A 16,295-nucleotide genomic window follows, 5' to 3' on the forward strand; every position below is an offset into this window, starting at 1 on the left:
AGTGTGATTGCGATCAAAATTACTGGGCTGCGTTACAATCTCGACCCGAACTTCAGGCCTGAGAAAAATTACTATGACATCTAATCAAATTTCTTTATCGGTTTAGCAAAGTAAGTAAGTAAAACACATTCTAGCATTTTACTCCCCATTCTAATGCCCGCCACAGTAATTTTTCCCACTTACAAAATATTTACTACATCTGCTAATCAACTCTATAATGTACCATGAACAATATACTTAATTTAATGCTCCCACACACTTGAAAAATATTTACTACACCAACAATAGTTTCTTCTTTTTATCCCCCATTTCTTTAGCTGCACAAACCCCCAACCAGTTAATGGAAATCCACCCCTTGCTTCACATAGATAAGCATATGCACCAATTTCCACAACATAAATTCAATATAGACTAGAAACCTTCCTCCCTGCACCCTAAGTCCCAAAGATTAATACGATTACTTCACATAAGCTTCTCCGTGAACAGTCAGCTGTGATTCACCAATGACTTTCCCCAATCCTACTTAACAAGCAACGACTTTCAAATATCAGTCTTAAGAGGATGGATGAGAATTTTCATCTTTGAGAGGCTCTTGAACAAGCGATTGGCGAGGAATATTCAAGATAAAAGAAATACCAGCATTAAATACTTCAAACTGAAAATTATCCCCGGGGGAAAGCTGGGAATGCAAGCCTGTACTCTCCTTCTTTGGAATGCCTTTGTGTGAATATGCGTTACGGCACTTGGAGAATTTGCAGTATGATAAGTCAACGGGTGAAGTTGAGGTATAAAGTGAATATTTCATACTCCAGAGAAATCAAGAAGCCAGGAAACAACAAAGGAACAGACTCACGCCTTCATTGTACCCAATATTTTATCTTAATACTCGAAGAATGTTTCTTCACCGGGTGAAATTGTATTTGAAATAGCCGCTGGGACCCTGGATGTATCAATCAGCGGCATCTGTCATCACTCACTCAGGCCACTGGTATATACCTATACATATGTTTAGACACACACTAGGAAAATAATGTCGGCAGACTCCTCGTGGATTACACATGTGCGTTTCGGAGAGGGAGACGACATCAATATAAGCGAGTGCGCGATGGAGAGACAGCAAAGAGGTCAGCAACAAGTGTCAGTGAAACGATTAAGTGTCCTCCTCTTAGGTAAATAAAAAGGTAATTAGTCTTTTAAAAATCATTGTTTTCAGTCCTACGGAGACTCATCAAGTGTCTGATCGAGTTTGCACTTGACAAAATTGTTTATAGAAAAACTGCGCAGAATGTTTCGTTGACGATAGCCAATTATCTTCGTAGAGGATGACATCTGCGCATGTCACTCGTGGATGTGATAATTTAATCATTCACAATGACATTGACATTTGAACGTAGCACACGGAAATTAATTTTGCATAAAAATTCGACGTCTTGAGGGCGGGACATGGGAGGAAGTGAGAATCAACCGGTTTTTGGGTCAAGTTTTGTTGGAAGAATTGTACTTGGAAGGGTGGTTTTTGGAATAAAACCAACCCTTATCCCTCGTTTCGGCCCCTGGAGGTCGAATTTTTACCTGAAATTTATTTCCGTGTAGGGGCAGTTCACAGTGAATATCAGGAGTTAAAGTTTAGATATTTAAATAATAATGTATAAAACGAGTTGGATAACAGGCGCGCATTAATGTAAATCTGGGCTCTCGACCTTCGTCGGTGCCTTTCACTGGGCTAGTCGGCCATTTCCGGAAAGGCCTGTCCATTAAAAAACTTGAAATTTCCCGCGGTAAATTCTGGAAATTTCCACCTGGCAATTACAATTACACTAGTGAATAATTAATGAGTACTTCGCACTCGGGATTCTTAAGCCTCAAAATTTCCCACACTCTTTTCAATAAACAGGAAATCTTGAGGAAAATATGGGATTATTTTGGAGCATCAGAGATATATATTACGATTGAAAATTTTCCTTAGGGCATATGAAGAGGATTTTTCCAAAAATTTGTCTGCATCTCTTCCATTTGAAGGCATCGAAGGAAAAAACAGGCCAGAGATAAGTCAACTTGAACAGTGGTACGAGTTTTCTCTTAAAATATAACATAATGAAATCTGCAGAGGGAAATACGATTACTCCTGTCCTGTCCACCATCTCCAAGTGGATCCGCAAGTCCACCAACAAAACGTTATGGCCGTTGGTTTTGTCACTGGCAACCAATTCCGTGTATATGTTACCCCCCATGTGAATGTGAAACTGCACGTGCCTGGCGTGCGGTAAACGGGTGGCATCTACTCCTTTAGTGCTTGCGAGGAGGCCCTCCAAAACAATTTCTCCGCATACTTTATGAACAACACTGTACTAGCGCTCTTACCGCATAATGCTCGGTACTAGTCATGTCCTAAAACAGAGTGTCTCGTTCGGTTTAGTACGAAAAACCACATATTTGATATTATTTCATTGTCCAGAGAAAGCTTTTCTGGTTTTCATCATTTTACGATTACTCTTCAACATCACGCTGTCATTATATCCAACTGATGACGTCTCGTCTGCATATCTTATCAATTTGCTATTTAGAAAACCGAGGAATACAGAACTGACTCGGAGTCAAATAATGCATTTTGATGAGCACTCGATTATTAATGACATTCCAACTGAGGCGATAAGCCACCTTCGAGATTTAGCAGTGAAAAAGCTCGAGGAAGGGAGCAATATTAAATCACAATGTCTCATACGTTACGATACAATCGATTAGGATAACATATACACACATGTGGAGTATGTGGACATTCTCCACATTCTTTAAACAATTTTTTTTATTACAAAATCTGAACTAATCTCGACTTCAATAAACCACCAAAAAACGCGAAAAAAAATTGTTAATCTCATAGAGACCCCTGAAAAATATAAAAATTCTCACAACAATTTTTTCAACTTACCAACAAGCACCGATTAACGCTTAAAAGGGTACAACCCCCACCGAGAGAATGATGTTACAATGCATTAGGGGATAGAAAAGCTGGAGGCTTCGCTGCTCTCATGCCGCACGGCTGTAGAAGAGGGAGCCCAGCTTTATTTATTGCACGGCCCGATGAGTGTCATTTGAAATTTCGATATAAATTAATTTAAGGTGGTGGGCACCTCCGTGAGGGAGGGGACTGGGGGGGGGGGTACAAAGGGGGGGTTTTCCCGGGTGTAGGATGCAGTGGAACGGGGCGTAATGGTTCGGAAAATGAAGTTCTTGTAGCTTGCCGAGCAGAGAATCTCAAACCCGTTCCCATCCACCCCTTCTCCTCGCAACCCCCTCACCCCTTTTCACCCTCTCACTTTGCCAGACGTCTCACCTTCGCCCGTCGCACAGCATTTCCACCTAGTCTTGTTCCTCTCTCGCTCTCTTTTATCACTCGCTCACCCCTCCCACCCCCGTAGCGTCTTCTCCGGCAACCTTCGGCTCCATCCCCTTCAACTCGACATTGCCGTCGTGAAATATACTTACCCCCCTCCATTTTCTATCCATCCTTTTCTCCTCTGTTTTAGATGTTCCATTTTCCACCCTCTCCCTCCCCCCCTCCTCTTCACCATCATGCCACGACTGCCAGCCACGCCTCACCCACCATTATCTTAAGTAAACAGACTACCTGTGTGTCGTACTGAATTCCAGATAAAGTCACATGGTATCTGGAATCCTCAGCCTATCCTTTATACATTCTCGTGTATTCATATCCAAATCCGATGCTTTAGGGTTTACGCCCTTCGTGGAGTTGGTGTCTTGAGAGTTTGAGCTCGTATTGTTGATAATGGGAAGGGGGTTGTTAGAAAGTATTTGAATGTCGTTCTAATATTTTTCAGGTGATAAGGTAATATTTTTCGGTTATTTACTATAGAAGATTGTTATATAATATATTATAGTATATATTTTACTCCATGAGGGCGAAGATTGTGATAAGATAATGAATTTTCGAGGAAATCTGAAGGTGCCCAGGTGGGAAATGAATCGATGTATCGAGATCGTCGATCTATCGTTCCTCCAATTGAAGGGCCGGTTGTCCTTGAGATTTTTCGGGTTGAAATTGTCAATTTCTTGAGATGAAATTTTTTATAAATTTAATTAATCTTGATTAATCCAGAATCTTGATTATGTAGGGGGTGAAGTGGCCGCTGGACAAGGGCCTTTAAGCAGTTGATGTAAGAAATAATTCAAGAAATGTCTCCAACGGCGATCGCTGTTCTGTATCGTAGGTGGAGAATCTCATGAAACCAAGAATCATAGGTATGCAGTTGGCGCGCTCTAGTATGGAAGCTGCAATCAGCTCTGGCATGCGCACTTGTCTCTACTCCAACACATTGAATCATTCCCCTCCTCTCTATACCCCATACCGATTCACTATCACAATCGTGACAATGCCAAACTGTACACTAGACCAAAGGAGGCAAATCATCCAGGTCCTCAATGCCTCGGTTGGCATCCCATCCACCTGCCATTGGCCAAGTGTCCTTCGATTTGTCGTACCATGAATTGTAGCCAAAATAGATTGAATGAGGGGTTGACCTGCATCGGGCAACAACAATTCAATGGGAATGAACAGCTCGCAGACATTATTATCATAATTGTCTCCAAGTTGAATTTTTCTAATAGTTCACATTCAAACTTTCATTCTTCTAGCTAAATTCACCAATTACGATCCACGAAGCTCAAAAATACGTTCATAATTAGTTGTAATAATTTTTGGGCATAATGTTGTAATTTTCTTCGGTCCTGACGTTTCGTTTACAGATTTTATTTATTTTTTTGCAAGGTTTAATAGTCTGAGATATTCGTGTTCATGGATCACTCTACTATTGACGCAGAATGATCAGCGTGAGAGGCAATAACCAGAAAAAGAATCTCGTAGATTTCACTGACAGTTCACGAAATCCATCTCCAAAAGCGTCACAGAAGTTTCAGTTGAAGAGTAACTTCGCGAAACAAAAAAATGAACTTTGAACTTTCCGGACAATTTCACTCCACAAATATTGTCCACACGAATTTGAAAGTACACATATGTTCGAGCGCCGTTTGAGTTTGAAACTAGCATTGAGATTCGATTTTCCATATTGTCTCCAAAATTTCAGATCTGAAATAGTTGAAAATGAGATGAGTTTCTTCGACAATTGGATGAAGAATTCATTCAAGTCTGTCGAGCACTCGTTCCGCTATCCGTCAAATTTTCGTTCCTCTTTTTCATGGAGTCAATTGACCGCTACAGCGCTCAATTCATAATTGACCACAACATAATTACAGAAATTCTACTTTTTCTCTTCAATTAAAACTTCTATTCTCTGACATCATATAATTTCACCGACAGTTTGAAACTTTCTTTTATTTTTACATATATTTAATTGTTAATTAGTCACTGTAAGTTAATACCAAAAACACGTGCGTCATCGTGATGCAAACGTATTCATGTAGAATTAACATTGGCATTTGTAAATTATTCCACTCTTTCGAGAGTGAATATTCATTAAATTTAATAGAATACATCAATCCCTGAAATTCACGGTATTTCATACACTCTTGAACCATCCGAGATATCCACTGATTTTATGAACGAAATCATTTGAAATATTTGCAACCCTGATAAGGCTGGGACGAATCAATCAGCTAAAATGCAACAAAATCAACAATCACTGAAAAAAACCACAAATTGATTGACAATTTATAACAGATTGCCAATCACTCTGACGTTTCATTGCTAAACGGGTTTGAATTTATCAACCATGTGGTGATAGCGACCTTCTTCAAGGTTCTTAATATCAGCTTCACGTTATCATTTATCCGTATGATTGACGCCCAGAAAAAATATCGATAACTGTAACTTTTAAGCTCCATGTCAGCAGTTATCTTCATTTGCCAATTGTTGTATCGTACAGTTCAACCTCCATTGGTTCAATCCTGAGACACCATAATGGAAGAGGAGAGGATCATTCGAGGGCCTCCAGGGCCTGAGCTAAGCAATATCAGTGTTGGGCAATTAATCCTGCAGCAACTTCAAACGAGTCCACTGCGAATAGTGCAGGTAATTTGAAATCAATCAAAATATCTGATCCATTTGCTTCTCTAACTGTCTCTCCCGTTTATCAACAATTATATAATCCATAGATCATAAATGTTGTTGTTCAAAATTGTGAAAACTCTTGACGGTTAAACGAGAGACATGAGTGATGTCATCATCGTCATTTGGCTCAGATGAATTTTCAATCTTTCTGATTCCTAGACCCATTTAACTCATAAGAGCAACACACAATCCTGACAATCCTGACAATCCTGATCCCTTTGAAATATTGAATTTGAAATTAGCAGACAGACCCAAAGGTTAAAAAAGATCTCCCCCATTTAATCCTCGACAACTGTTTGTCCCTCCAGATCACTCTCGAGTGTCAAGGTTTAACCAGGAGAACGAGATGAATCCTTTTGCCCCATCATCGTTTGAAATAGTTAGAGACGTGAACACTAGTCACTTTCCCTCACTCCCTCCCTACTAATTACTAATCGCACATTAACATAATCGAAATTTTCCATCAGGTTGATGCCTACACCGGAAAGATTCAAACAAGTCACGATTTATTAGAAAAAAGTGTGAGACTAGCTGTTGCCCTTGAAGAATGGGGATTGAAGTCACATGATGTAGTGGCAATATCAAGTGAGACCCAGTTGAATTGGTTCGTTGCAGCTTGTGCAGCAATGTATCTTGGTAACTGTGTTGCTCCTTTCAATCCAGCCTACGCCGAAAGTACGTCATGAATGATTAAAAAAATGTAACATTATTTTTAAAGGCATTATAAAAGTATATTTCGATGATTCTAGATGAGATTCACCACACTCTTATGATCTCGAAACCCCGTATAATTTTCGTATCACGAAGGACGTCTGCAGCTATACGTCGAGTTGCGTCGACACTGCTTTGGGAGCTTAAGATAATTCAACTGGACGAGGAAAATCCGATAGAGGATATCGTTACAGTACGCGAAATGATTTCAGGGGAGAGGCAATGGCCTGATCCTCATCGTTATCAGGCAGTTGTAGTGGATGAATCGTCTACGAGGGAAGCCGTTATTCTTTGCTCCAGCGGCACTACCGGTCTGCCAAAGGGCGTTATGCTATCCCATAAAAATATTCTGGCAGCTCATCGATGCACCTTGTGAGTTATAAGCGAGTTCTTGTCTCTTTCCATTCTTATATTTTACGTTTTCACTGCATCACTGATGATAACGTTGATAACACCGTTTCAATATGGACATAATGAAAAGATGATATCCATTTTTTACAGTTTGGTGGACCTTGTATCAAGTAGCTATGGGATTCCAGTGGTCATGTTCATAGTCCCACTTTTCCACGGTTATGGGTTTGCCATGATGCTCACCGTGATTTACAGCAATGCCATAGCAGTCATGATGAAGTCATTCGAGCCAAAAGTCTTTTGCGAGGCAATCCAGAAATACCGGGTGACGTTGATCCCTCTAGTGCCACCCATCATGGGGTTCCTGGCGAAGCATCCGATAGTCGACACCTACGACTTGAGCTCTGTGAAGGAAATTGTCTCCGGAGCAGCGCCTCTCTCCGCCGAGGTAAGCCGGGGCGAAGGACTAGTTGTTGATGAAATTACGTGAAAACGTTTTAAAAAATTGTGGAAATCCTTTAAAAAAAGGTGTGGGCAATATCTCGAGTCAAAAATGAGAATTTGAACATCGAAGATATTTGTCTAGTCACATTTTAGTTCTTGTAGTATGTTCAGTTCTCTGCTTTTCCCAATTTTCATTTTTTCTTGCGCCAAAATTTGCAATAGATATTTATTTCATTTGTAAAAAATAAAAATTCCTATCCCTTGTCTGTTTACTAAATCGCGCAAAATTCGCCCTTTAAGTAAACTTACCATCAAAATTATTCACGTCCGCTCTGTTGATATTTCAATCTCAGGTAGTACAAGCTGTTCGACAACGAATGCCGAATAAGAATATCGTCATCAGAAACGGGTACGGAATGACAGAATCATCCATAATAACGCATATGTCTGATCGCTTTACCAAAAAACCTAATACATTGGGTCCTGTTATAACGGGAGTTCAAATGAAAGTCATTGATCCGGAAACGGGGAAGTGTCTCGGCCCCAACGAAACTGGTGAACTATGCTTCGGGGGTGATCACGTCATGATGGGATACAAGGGTGACCCTCAAGCAACAGCAGAAACTATTGATTCCACTGGTTGGCTTCACAGCGGTGATCTTGGTTACTACGATACTGATGGCGAACTGTTTGTCGTTGGACGACTCAAGGAGCTCATCAAATATAAAGGATTTCAAATTGCACCAGCGGAAATTGAGAATCTTCTGATGTCACACGATCAGGTGGAAGATGCCGCTGTGGTTGGGAGGAATGATGACATTGCTGGAGAAATACCTTTGGCATTTGTTGTTAGGAAGAAAGGGGCTAAAATTACGTCTGAGGAACTCTGTAAATTCGTTAACGGTACGTTTTTCAGACATTTTCATTTAATTATTGGAGAGACAAGCCATCGAATAATTGTATGTCTCACTTGCAGATCAATTATCGGTTCAGAAACATCTGCGGGGTGGTGTCAGATTCATCGAAGCAATACCGAAAAATCCAGGGGGCAAGATTCTACGTCGAGAACTTCGAAAATTACTTTCCAAGCTGTAAAACTCAAGTGAACAAGTGCATGTGTTTGTTCATCCCAGTAGTTCTCCTTAGTGATCAATGAGTAATTTCCTTCTGCATAGACACTCTAGATTCAAATAGAGCAGGATCAGTGCGCCATCGCGCGCCCTTAGTGTCTGGTGATTTTGAATTACGCGATATAAACGCGGACCAATGAGGAAGAGATGTGACAGAATTTTTTTCTCCTAATTCTACTTCTCTTAGCTCTCAAAAAATTACAAAAATTTTGATATCACTTGGACGTGTCTAGAAACTATCAATGGAAACCCCCACTAAAAATACGCAAAGCAGGTAAAAAAGTGACAACTTTAAGCTTAAACGGATAAGAAGGTCAAAACTGAGCGTCAAAAATCACACGGAACGTCTTCAAGTATATACTCTAAATCACTCGGGGCTTTTTCCGAATTTCCCGAGATCTTCCAAATTTATCGTTACCGATTTATGCTGATGCGGCGCTGCACTTTTGCGCGACCAACGAAGTGTTAAAGTAGATTTAGCCCCGATGGGGCTCTGCAGCTTTATAGATTTTCAGTTTTTGTTTCCGAATGAAAGCCTTATTCAATCTTCAAATGAAACTGCACGAGGAAAAATTGAAAAAAATAATCCTCACTCATTATAATCGGTATGAAATTCCATTAACATTTTTTTACATTTCATTATTATGAATAAATAATGAACTTTGTTTACAATAGGTTGTATCTGTCATTATATGACTAAAACAAGCCTTTATAAAGCAATGCCGGTTCCAAACGATTATTTTTAAATTTTCCTCCCCAATTCACCCCCGATCTCCAGTCTACCCGCAAAGACCCTCATCTTCCTTTACCTCCTAATCAATTAAATCAATAAATTCGTAAATATAAACCCGACAGAGACAGTACTACCCTTCACACCGTCATTTAAACATCGAGGGTATTATCTTGGTGATTGGGGTATTGGGGAATGGAAAATACCGACTGGTGTTACGGTTCGTACCGGATCAAGCGAATTATACGAGTGGCGATTGAGGGAGGCGGCCAGTACATCTAGTGCCCAGTATCGGAGAAATTTAAATTCAATGGAGTTTGAATGGCTATCCGTGAACTGACGTTCAGCCCATCTTTGTCTCTCTCTCTCTCCCTCCCCCACTCACTCCCCCGCCACAGCCGCCCTTTGGCGCTTAACACCTCCGAATGACTAACGCAATTGGCCGAGGGACGTAGGAACGATCGGCGTTCACTAGCTTGACAAATCAAATTGGCAGAACAGTGAATTATTTAAACGTTAAAAACCGGGAAAGACCGATTTTCCGGCAGCAGTATGGACGCTTTTTTAATTCATTTATGGGTGCGATACTGTAGCTACGCCGACTTTTATTCGTGAAATGAGTCAATTATTCCTTCATAAAAAGAATTGGCTCTTAAAAGTAATAGTATCATTTTTTTAATTGCACTCTTCATTTGAATTTTTTTCAACTCACCATTCTTTTTACTGAAAAGCGTTCAATTATGCAAAATAATTACTTCATTTTTCATCAGTACAGACGTTTGGAGAAGGAAATATTCATTTGTATGGACTTTTCAGTAATATAATTACTAAAAATATTCATTTATGGTCCTCAAAACTGTAAGAAGATAATTATAACTCTTACATGTGAATATTAGATGGGGCGACACAAATTTACCTCAAGGAAATTAACTAAATTCCAAGGAGAATATAATTTTGCTTTAAAGTTTAGTTGCTGCGTTCCCTCGGAGCAGGAAAGAATCTTTCAAAATTGATTTCGCTAGATTGAGCTATTTTAATTTCAGGGAGGATGAAATACACCCCTCGGGCCAATGAATAAACTGAAAAATGAATGAATATATCTTTATGAAATATGACAAAATGAATCGCGCAGCGAGTGTAGAACACATCCCTATATCTTGTAAAAAAATTTAGCTGTCAACAATGAAACCAGATTTTGCCAACATTATAACATTGGTTATTGTCGAATCGACCTCGGCTTGTGTATAATGGCGCCCTTGTGGGGGGTGTAGTGAGGATGCCTCAAGAGGGGCCATACGATTCTGACATCCCGACATGTCAACAGCAACTATGCATCATCAAATGTCTGATGCACGTAACGCATCCGGGATTATTCTCTGTATGTATAGGGGCTGCAATTGCACTAGTACGTTCATTACAATAAGCAGTCACTAGAATGATCAAATGTCCTCTGCCGTTCCTATTTTCCGGTTAGCCTTGGTCGTTATCATGATGGACCTATCGACGTATCAATATTCCAATGTTGCTCATAAATAATCTCATGTGGGTAAATTGATTTCGCAGAAATCAATTTTTCTTTTCAACTGTAAGGCCTGTATGGAGGTCTACAAGGGTCGTGGGCCTTACCAGGAGGTCTTCCAGAGGTGCCCCCAGGTTTTATGAGGGCCATAGACGACCTGTGAACTCCTGCTGACTGGGACCCACAATTAATGCCAGCCTCTCCTTATCCATAATTGATGGAGAAGGTATGCGATACGAAGGGGGAGCGGTTCACCCTTTCGCTCGAATGTAAATAATTCTCCATTTTTTATAAAATTTATCAATGCAAAATATCAATAAATCCGAAATTAATGAGGGGAATTTCATGTCCCCATCATCCCTGCAGACACATTCTCCAGAGAGATGTCTATTAGGACACACTTATCGCCTTATTCCACTTCATCATAGATTTCATCTGTCAATAATTCTCGACAACAAGATTTCAGCCCTCCACACACCCTCCACGCAATTCCATTTCCGTTATTATATCGCACAAATGGTGGAGTGGGTGAGGGAGGGGGAGGGAATGAGCATATTATCCATGGGTATATTATTGACTCGATAAATCATACTACTGAATTACATTTCTCTGAGCCACCTAAACGAGTTTCCAACCCATTTGTACTGATGATTGTACTCTTGGCTGCCAGTACCTGGGGTGGATGTTCCTCGCCCGGTTGGCTTTAGGTGTGACATTGAAGCGCACGAAATGACACGTCTGATGTGTTCATTACCGTTTTCAACGGTGCATTATGGTAATTTTATTGACAAACTGGATTGACATTTCTTGCCTTCGTAGAGCTAGTAATAATTAATTTCTCGTGCTTGGGAGATCATTTTGGGGGATCATTATGCTGCTTCATAGGACAATGAATTTATCACGTGCAGAGGTGAAAAAAAAATTGTTCTATGTAAATGAACGGAATGAGATCAGTCCGAAAAAAGATATAGGGAATGAGGTCGAAGTACGACTGCCATAGTATTAACACGAAATTAAAATTGAATCTGTATTAAAGATTGACTCAGAGAGAGTTGAATTTCATTTCAATATCAAAATATTTAATCCCTCACACGAGAAATAGTAACACTGTTGTTTTTATTGTCAATAGACCTTTCTGGAGGTCTTTTTGCAATAAAAAAAAAGTGTTACTATTTATGATCGTTTAGTTACTTTCACATAATGAAAATGTGTCCACCAAACTATACTCAATAATGATTTTTTGATTAAATTTATATCTAGCAGTTCGAGATAAATTAACCAACTGTTATGTAATTTTTATTAAAGGGTCAAATAACGTGTACTGGTATACTTTTAGGACTTTTAGGAATTTACTTTCTATCGCATTACTCAATTTATGCAGTACAGTTCCTCGGTAAACATCATTTTTTTCTCCCATTGCGCCAAGAAAATTGCATTTCACTTTCAACCGAACACATTCGCTGTACCCCGTAAACTCGTGAAGAGTAATTAAATTTTTGGAGCAATATTCAATAGATCGATTGGAATGTACAGCAATTAGTTCAGACTCATATTTTTTTTTACCGAAAATGATTATTGAAATACCGTAGATTGTCGATCAGCAGTTATTTCGCATGGAATTCTCAAAATTCTGCAGTTCGTGAAATTATCCAGTCTTCCATTGGGTCAGGATCAATAGCAGATGTACTGCATCACAATGTGTACCTGCACGCGTATTTTTTTTATACATAAAACTATGAAAAAGTCGGAGGCGATTGACAAGTCCACTTGAACTGATTTTTTGCCACCAGCTTGGCAACACTCTGCATTATTTATGTATAGAAAAGAAATGCTTGAAAATATTCAAATAGTTTGTATACATATATGTGCATCGAGAGACAAATTCTTTAAAAATTCTGTATTTTACCAGTCAAAATAGTGTTCAGTAAAAATTACCAAATATTTACGCCTTTTTTCACTGAACATTTCATATTTTTTCTGGAACGTTTTGAACTTTTTCCTGAATGTTCAGTAAAAAAATGCGTACCTGCTACATCATTTTTACCGAATATTGTTTTGACTGACATATTGCGCACCAGTCACGTAATTTTTCAATAATTTTTCTCTCCACGCGTATATATATAGTTTAAAAAATAATATTAAAAAACCGTTCAAATATGCATCTGAATATTTACTTGAAAATTTGAAAATTTAGCGCTCAGCGATTGATTCACTTCGATATCAGTCCTCTCCCTCCACTTCACCCACCCTCGAAATCCCACCTGTGCACCTTAACTATCACAGTCATCCTGTTATCTGTCTCTATGAGTCATAATCAGTACGAGATAAAATTGCTATCAATCCACCTCAATTACGGTATTTTTCTCATCGTATCGGCCTGTCTCTTGAATGCATCAGCGATGGGGAGTTCAAACTCGAAGAAAGCCGATATTACTCGTGAAATTCTGGAGGAGTACGCTCACCTCACGTACTTGAATAAAGCTGAAATACTTCAGTGAGTATCTCACGTGGATTTATAGTAAAAAATACTGGTGTATCGGCGAGAAAGAGATGAAAAAAAAAAATTTTGAAGAGGAGAGCTTTGCCAGTTGCATTAGTGAGAATTGTTTGCTCTGAGTTACGAAAACCATCACATTGTTTTCCCCCTTTTTCTCCCCCTCTCCAGTATTTTTAGGCTCTTCAAGTCTTTGGCTCCCCGTGAACTGGTTGAAAACTTTAACCACCGATTGCCGGCTCAAGATATTCTCAAAGTGCTTCCGCAACTTCGGGTAAGTTTTCCGGGGATTTATCGAATGATCGGAGAAGTGATATTTTGATAATCGGTTTATTGGTGATACTGATTTATGTTGTTAGATGGTTAAAAAAAAAGTTGAAAAAAAATTACTGAACGAGTTAAATAGTCGAAGAGCGAACTGAATTTCCAGGATTTTATCACACCATATCGAGCGTCATAAATTGTTATAAATTGGGAATTTTTTCAAGCACATCTTATACATTTGCTTCAATCTACAATTCCATTTTGCCCAGTTAAATTAACTGTTATTCTCATGGTAATTTTTAACCGAGTTTTCTCTTTGCGCAGGCGATAGGTGCAATATATTTTGTAAAGCATTCCAACAAAGGGATCTCTAGATTATTCTCAATAGCATGAAGGAAAGGGTTTAACACCTGGGGAAACGGTTTATTTTGACTGAATGAAGTGCATTTGAATGAAATAAATGGGTTTATTGAGGCTGTAGAAAGATCGTAAATTTTCTCGGGAATAGCATTGGATTCAGAACGCCTTTAGTGTTCCAGAAATGCTCAAAAAACACACCTGCACTGCTTTTTACCGCATTTGCCTGAGGTCTTAAATAAAGGCTCGGACTAGACGACAATTTGCGATCCCGAATTAACTTTCTTGTTCCTCTAAAGGCTAAATAATCCGCAAAAATGCGAAACACGTAGAAAGCGACTTCTTGCCATCCGCAAGCTCACTATTCAATTTTATTTACACTCTCTGAATTAGTGCATTTTTATAAACTTATCGAATTATATTTTTTATCATTATCTTTGGAAAAGAGAAAATTCCTCCAACAAATTTAATAGGAAAAAAAATAATGATTTTCATCGGACGTAAGTGCATAGTTGACTTCTTGTTTCAGCACAATCCATTCCGTGAATCAATTATTCAAGTATTTTCATCCGAAAATGATGGAAGAATGAGCTTCGAGGACTTGTTGGATTTGTGTTCAGCATTATCTGATAAATGTCCCGAGGACGTTCGTGCTGGCTGGGCATTCCGCATATTCGGTATTGTTTCGATTGTCTCAACTATTTATCCACCGTATACTCCCTCCACTTGGGGGCTGCAACCCTCCAAAACTGAAACTTCTCATCTCCAGACTGTTACAAATTATATCTGAATTTGCCGGGGAAAATTCCGAAATTTTTATCCCATCATTCCACTAAAATTTTCCATTTAACAGATCTGGCATTTCACTGAATTTTTAACCCCTTAATCGTACGCAGCATCCCTGTCTTGAGAGTTCATAGACAACTGTTGAAATATAATGTAAATAAATTTACATATTTCCCTCGAGTCTCGAACCTCCGACGTGAAAGACGTGCGCTAAAGTTCAGTTTATCAAAAAATTTTGAACTTCGTTTTTTTGGCACTTGTCGGAAATGCAGAATTTTTTTGCAATGAATTTCAGATTTCGACGGTGACAATCAGCTGTCAATAGACGACTTGATCGAGGCAGTGGAGAGAATAACAGGATTCGACCACAATGGCCGCATTCGAATAGACAGAAATAGCGCTGAATTTGTGGCACAAGCGGTATTTTATAAATTTATCAGTCATGGTATTAACCACCAAAGTTCAAACAGTCGGTATTTATCAACAAGTATACCCCTCCAAAAACTTTGTCCGTACTCATCCCCCTCCAGCATCCCCCAACTCACGGTCTTTCTTTAGCTATCGTACACACACATTCAATATATATTGAAGTTATTACGGCTTATGGCCTCTGTGGGAACAATAATGCCATTGTCTTAAACGCCGTAATGGCTTCGTGCCGGTGTTTCCGTCAGGGTAAACCATGGCGAGGCCCTCGTGGATAGGAGGTACTTGTTCACCAACGATTTTGGTACACCCGGTGAATTGGTGCCCCTCTTCTGCATTTGCTCACGATTATATGTCCATTCCTCTCTATTGTACTGTTGGTAACTTTTCCACCTAGGTACAAACTTTTCATATATTATGTTTCCGGCAGGTACTCGAGGAATTGGATCTCGATCAGACGGGCAGCGTTGGACTTCAGGAATTTGTGCATACCGTTGTTAGGATGCCGGAATTTGGACATACTTTCAGGCTCAATGCTTGAACAATTGCTCAAGTCTGTTGATCAATTTTTGGAAATATTGGAAATGTAATTCACAAGTATTGAAGTAATTTTGTGTCATTTTTTTCAACAATCTCTGAAAGTTATTAAAACGTCAAAAATTCAAGTGACTGCGACAAAATTTGATTTACGAGAAGAATTTTAGGGAAAATTCGAAAAAAATTCCACAGAAAATTACTCGTCGGAAAATTTTTACCGCTAGCGTTGCGTAAATGTTTTGTTTTTATTTTTACTTTTTATCCTCATGGCTTGGCTGGCGGTAGATTTCTATGACGTAAACAAATATATAAAAAACTGATTGCATTATAGATTTTATTTATTTTTTCAAGAATTTTATGGAGAAAATTTCCTTCGCAGTTTCGTATCATTTCTTTAACTCACAAGGCTTTTTATACTCCAACTTTAAATTCCCATCTTCTACCATCAGAACAGAGGCCGTAAA

General features: G+C 39.1%; 2 protein-coding genes across 4 annotated transcripts; both read left to right on the plus strand.

Moving 5' to 3' along the window:
- The first annotated feature begins 1,027 nt into the window (after positions 1-1,027).
- LOC135165200 (uncharacterized) lies at positions 1,028-9,451 on the plus strand. 3 transcript variants are annotated; one of them, XM_064126273.1, is made up of 8 exons: positions 1,043-1,181; positions 4,131-4,257; positions 5,898-6,043; positions 6,550-6,757; positions 6,832-7,165; positions 7,295-7,592; positions 7,942-8,491; positions 8,565-9,451. In XM_064126273.1, exons 3-8 carry the CDS (start codon positions 5,933-5,935, stop codon positions 8,681-8,683), a joined length of 1,620 nt encoding a protein of 539 aa, XP_063982343.1. In that variant the 5' UTR covers positions 1,043-1,181; positions 4,131-4,257; positions 5,898-5,932; the 3' UTR covers positions 8,684-9,451. The 3 variants fall into 3 exon arrangements, with proteins under 3 accessions (XP_063982344.1, XP_063982341.1, XP_063982343.1); XM_064126274.1 differs by lacking the exon at positions 4,131-4,257 and having other exon boundaries at positions 1,028-1,169; XM_064126271.1 differs by lacking the exon at positions 4,131-4,257 and having other exon boundaries at positions 1,032-1,181.
- A 3,804-nt stretch (positions 9,452-13,255) lies between these two features.
- LOC135165210 (calcium and integrin-binding protein 1-like) lies at positions 13,256-16,156 on the plus strand. Its single transcript, XM_064126295.1, has 5 exons — positions 13,256-13,461; positions 13,633-13,735; positions 14,612-14,759; positions 15,164-15,288; positions 15,725-16,156. Exons 1-5 carry the CDS (start codon positions 13,271-13,273, stop codon positions 15,833-15,835), a joined length of 678 nt encoding a protein of 225 aa, XP_063982365.1. The 5' UTR covers positions 13,256-13,270; the 3' UTR covers positions 15,836-16,156.
- The last annotated feature ends 139 nt before the right edge of the window (positions 16,157-16,295 follow it).

This window comes from Diachasmimorpha longicaudata, chromosome 8, assembly GCF_034640455.1.
Source record: "Diachasmimorpha longicaudata isolate KC_UGA_2023 chromosome 8, iyDiaLong2, whole genome shotgun sequence".
Lineage (NCBI taxonomy): Eukaryota > Metazoa > Arthropoda > Insecta > Hymenoptera > Braconidae > Diachasmimorpha > Diachasmimorpha longicaudata.

Coding starts and splice junctions, on each gene's coding strand:
- LOC135165200 (XM_064126274.1), top strand. CDS start 5,933: ATGGAAGAGGAGAGGATCATTCGAGGGCCTCCAGGGCCTGAGCTAAGC. Junction 6,044..6,549: donor GTCCACTGCGAATAGTGCAG/GTAATTTGAAAT, acceptor ATTTTCCATCAG/GTTGATGCCTACACCGGAAA. Junction 6,758..6,831: donor CAATCCAGCCTACGCCGAAA/GTACGTCATGAA, acceptor CGATGATTCTAG/ATGAGATTCACCACACTCTT.
- LOC135165210 (XM_064126295.1), top strand. CDS start 13,271: ATGAGTCATAATCAGTACGAGATAAAATTGCTATCAATCCACCTCAAT. Junction 13,462..13,632: donor AATAAAGCTGAAATACTTCA/GTGAGTATCTCA, acceptor CCCCCTCTCCAG/TATTTTTAGGCTCTTCAAGT. Junction 14,760..15,163: donor CTGGGCATTCCGCATATTCG/GTATTGTTTCGA, acceptor AATGAATTTCAG/ATTTCGACGGTGACAATCAG.